At 34.0% G+C, this 4,174-nt stretch overlaps 1 protein-coding gene and 1 long non-coding RNA gene across 2 annotated transcripts; both read left to right on the forward strand.

Moving 5' to 3' along the window:
* On the forward strand, positions 172–2,443 carry LOC107608895 (60S ribosomal protein L10). Its single transcript, XM_016310664.2, has 4 exons — positions 172–323; positions 1,210–1,711; positions 1,836–1,917; positions 2,172–2,443. Exons 1-4 carry the CDS (start codon positions 314–316, stop codon positions 2,244–2,246), a joined length of 669 nt encoding a protein of 222 aa, XP_016166150.1. The 5' UTR covers positions 172–313; the 3' UTR covers positions 2,247–2,443.
* Positions 2,967–3,763, forward strand: LOC110264940. The gene is made up of 3 exons (XR_002351341.1): positions 2,967–3,031; positions 3,156–3,237; positions 3,492–3,763. It is a non-coding gene; the product is annotated as an uncharacterized LOC110264940 (long non-coding RNA).

The following is a 4,174-nucleotide window of genomic DNA, read 5'->3' on the forward strand; positions in this document are numbered from 1 at the left end:
TAAAATAGGTTTTTTATTTTTTATTTTTATTTTTTTGGGATTAAATTTAATGAAATTTCAAAATTCAACATTTATAGTCAACTCTGCGTGGTGACGTTTTTTGTTTTTGGTCAGGGGGTGGTGAATTGTTTCAACCTTCTTCAAAAAATAAGGGTTTTAAGTCTTGGGCCCAAAACATAAACCCATTCTCGAGTGTGATTTCTTGTAAGCCGAGTGCCTCCCCCTACTTTAAAACCCCCCTCAAATTAGGGTTTCCTCCTTTCTGCATAGCTTCAACCCAACGCGTGCAGTGAAGAGAGAGAGAGACATAGCCATGGGGAGGAGTAAGCATCAATAACTCTGCCAAATTCTTCGTTCCTCATTTCAATAGAATCTCTGCTATTTCTAAATTCTTGATTTTTTTATTGTTGTTGTTTTCGATCTGGATATGTTTATTTAGGGTTATGCGTTCTGTACAATTTTGCAACTTTTTTAGATGGTTTTATGTTTGTTTATGAAAGAAATTGGAACTCTTTTAGATCGCTTGTGGGAAATGGAATATGTTGAGTGAGAATTTGTGCTTACTGGTAAGTGCTAATGGGAATTATATAATGGTTCATAGATTTGTTAATTGACTCGGAGTTTTGTGTAAGTTGACTTGTACTTCTAGCGAGATTGGTTTTGTTTTGATTTTTGTTTGAAGTAGGTGAATGATAAATGATTTATGTTGAATACTTGTTGGATTGGATTGACCGTATAACATGTAGTGATGTGATGCATACCAGTGTATTTTATTTGATTTTATCATTTCCTTAATATCTCAATTGCTTTTCTGATGCTTTCAAAAACCATTGGCTGAAGGTATGCCCTTATTAGGTCATGGTAGGTAGTCATTCCATGAAATTTTTATCTTTATTGTAAGATTGCTAATTCAATTCAATGAATAAATATTCCCATTCCCATGTTATCATGAAAACAGTACATGGCGCATAGAGGAATTTAAAATAATTCAGATATTTTTTGTCGAATACACTGATTGCTGGACAAGCCTTTATTTCTAGTATTAATATTAGTTTCCTTTTATAATTGTTTATTGTTCTTTGACTTGTATCTGAATTTATTTTACTTAGTTTGTTTTTGTCTCTTGAAAGTTATTTTTTGGTTAATGACTTGTGTTGTGGTCGTGTCCATCATTAATCTGATTCTAATGGTTAATGTTTTATGATGTAGGACCTGCGAGGTGTTATCGACAAATTAAAAACAAGCCATACCCCAAGTCACGGTTTTGCCGTGGTGTTCCTGATCCCAAGATCAGAATTTATGATGTAGGTATGAAGAAGAAGGGTGTGGATGAGTTCCCCTTCTGTGTCCACCTTGTTAGTTGGGAGAAGGAAAATGTCTCAAGTGAGGCACTGGAAGCTGCTAGGATTGCCTGCAACAAGTATATGGCTAAGTTTGCTGGAAAGGATGCTTTCCATTTGAGAGTGAGGGTTCATCCATTCCATGTTCTTAGGATCAACAAGATGCTTTCGTGTGCTGGAGCCGATAGGCTTCAAACTGGAATGAGAGGTGCATTTGGAAAGCCCCAGGGCACATGTGCTAGGGTGGCCATTGGTCAGGTCCTTCTTTCTGTTCGTTGCAAGGACAGTAACAGTCATCACGCACAGGAGGCTCTCCGCCGTGCTAAGTTCAAGTTCCCTGGTCGCCAGAAGATTATTATTAGCAGGAAGTGGTATGTATTTGTTACATTGGAAACTATGGATTCCCCCAATCATTTAATTCTGTTGACGTTAACTTTTATAATCATAGTGATTTTTCTTTGATAAACTCTCTATCTTGGTTTTGATGTTTCTCAGGGGATTCACCAAGTTCAGCCGAGCTGACTATCTGAAGTTTAAGCAGGAAAATAGGATTATGCCTGATGGTGTGAATGCAAAGGTAATCAATGGCATGTTAGTGTTACATAGTGTTGCTAATGGCTAGCATATACACGTTTTTTTTACTAGGAACATTTAGTTAGTTGTTAACTTGGTTTTATGTTAATAAAAAATCTCCTAAATACATGGATATAGTAGCAGCATGTTCTGTGAAAAAATTTTGCTTCCTGTTTTCCCTTGATTATTTTATTTAGTTATTTTAGTGGATAAGTAGGCTTTTAACTTACAAGTTCCTGTTTATGGGTTTTTTTGCAGCTTCTTGGGTGCCATGGACCATTGGCTAACCGTCAACCTGGAAGAGCATTTTTGCAAACCAGTGCTACTGCTTAGTTATATAGTCTATTTATCTGGGAAATAGGAGACTTTGGACAATAATAGTTTTGAAATAGTCGTGTGTTGCTTTCCCTTTCAATTGTCTTAAAACTAAGTTGGTTTATTGCTGTTTTACATCAAATACCTCGAGTGGAATTGTTATTAAGTCCTATTTTGGTAATTTTGATGATCCACTTATGTTTATTTTTTGTTTACATTTGTTTATGCATTTTTATTGCTTTACCATTACCTTCCCCCTCTGCCCTTCCGGTTTATTTGATCGTTTATTTCGAATCATTAAGATGGTGTTTCCATCATATGTATATTCCTATCTCCATAACAAATGATACATGAATTTTAGGGAAGAAAGGTTGGAGCAGTAATTAGAATTAAGAAGTTCCAACCATTCTTTAATTTTTAGGCAACTTGTTATTTTCTTTCTTGATGTTATGGTGGTGTCGATAGAAAATGCGGGGTGCTTTTCGGTCTGCATATTTAATATTAATTTAAGCAATTGGGTCGTCTAATTGAAAGGAAATAGTCCTTTTCAAATTTTTTCTTGTGATCTAATTTTTAGTCTCTCAATTGCTATAAAATGTAATTTTCATCGTATACTAGTCAAGTATTTATGTAAAATCAAAAGAAAACATGGGTTAGAAAATGTTGAATAGTATAAAATCTTAAAGGATTTAACTATTCTGTGTCTATTGGACATATTTTAAGAATATAATAAAATTTTTTAAAGTTTTTGATGTATTTAATAAGTTCCCTGGTCGCCAGAAGATTATTATTAGCAGGAAGTGGTATGTATTTGTTACATTGGAAACTATGGATTCCCCCAATCATTTAATTCTGTTGACGTTAACTTTTATAATCATAGTGATTTTTCTTTGATAAACTCTCTATCTTGGTTTTGATGTTTCTCAGGGGATTCACCAAGTTCAGCCGAGCTGACTATCTGAAGTTTAAGCAGGAAAATAGGATTATGCCTGATGGTGTGAATGCAAAGGTAATCAATGGCATGTTAGTGTTACATAGTGTTGCTAATGGCTAGCATATACACGTTTTTTTTACTAGGAACATTTAGTTAGTTGTTAACTTGGTTTTATGTTAATAAAAAATCTCCTAAATACATGGATATAGTAGCAGCATGTTCTGTGAAAAAATTTTGCTTCCTGTTTTCCCTTGATTATTTTATTTAGTTATTTTAGTGGATAAGTAGGCTTTTAACTTACAAGTTCCTGTTTATGGGTTTTTTTGCAGCTTCTTGGGTGCCATGGACCATTGGCTAACCGTCAACCTGGAAGAGCATTTTTGCAAACCAGTGCTACTGCTTAGTTATATAGTCTATTTATCTGGGAAATAGGAGACTTTGGACAATAATAGTTTTGAAATAGTCGTGTGTTGCTTTCCCTTTCAATTGTCTTAAAACTAAGTTGGTTTATTGCTGTTTTACATCAAATACCTCGAGTGGAATTGTTATTAAGTCCTATTTTGGTAATTTTGATGATCCACTTATGTTTATTTTTTGTTTACATTTGTTTATGCATTTTTATTGCTTTACCATTACCTTCCCCCTCTGCCCTTCCGGTTTATTTGATCGTTTATTTCGAATCATTAAGATGGTGTTTCCATCATATGTATATTCCTATCTCCATAACAAATGATACATGAATTTTAGGGAAGAAAGGTTGGAGCAGTAATTAGAATTAAGAAGTTCCAACCATTCTTTAATTTTTAGGCAACTTGTTATTTTCTTTCTTGATGTTATGGTGGTGTCGATAGAAAATGCGGGGTGCTTTTCGGTCTGCATATTTAATATTAATTTAAGCAATTGGGTCGTCTAATTGAAAGGAAATAGTCCTTTTCAAATTTTTTCTTGTGATCTAATTTTTAGTCTCTCAATTGCTATAAAATGTAATTTTCATCGTATACTAGTCAAGTAT

The sequence above is a fragment of the Arachis ipaensis genome, chromosome B07 (assembly GCF_000816755.2).
Source record: "Arachis ipaensis cultivar K30076 chromosome B07, Araip1.1, whole genome shotgun sequence".
Classification (NCBI taxonomy): domain Eukaryota; kingdom Viridiplantae; phylum Streptophyta; class Magnoliopsida; order Fabales; family Fabaceae; genus Arachis; species Arachis ipaensis.

Excerpts from the sequence above, each read along its gene's own strand:
- LOC107608895 (XM_016310664.2), top strand. Across the intron at positions 1,712-1,835 it reads ATTATTATTAGCAGGAAGTG|GGGATTCACCAAGTTCAGCC; the intron begins GTATGTATTTGT and ends GATGTTTCTCAG. Across the intron at positions 1,918-2,171 it reads CTGATGGTGTGAATGCAAAG|CTTCTTGGGTGCCATGGACC; the intron begins GTAATCAATGGC and ends GTTTTTTTGCAG.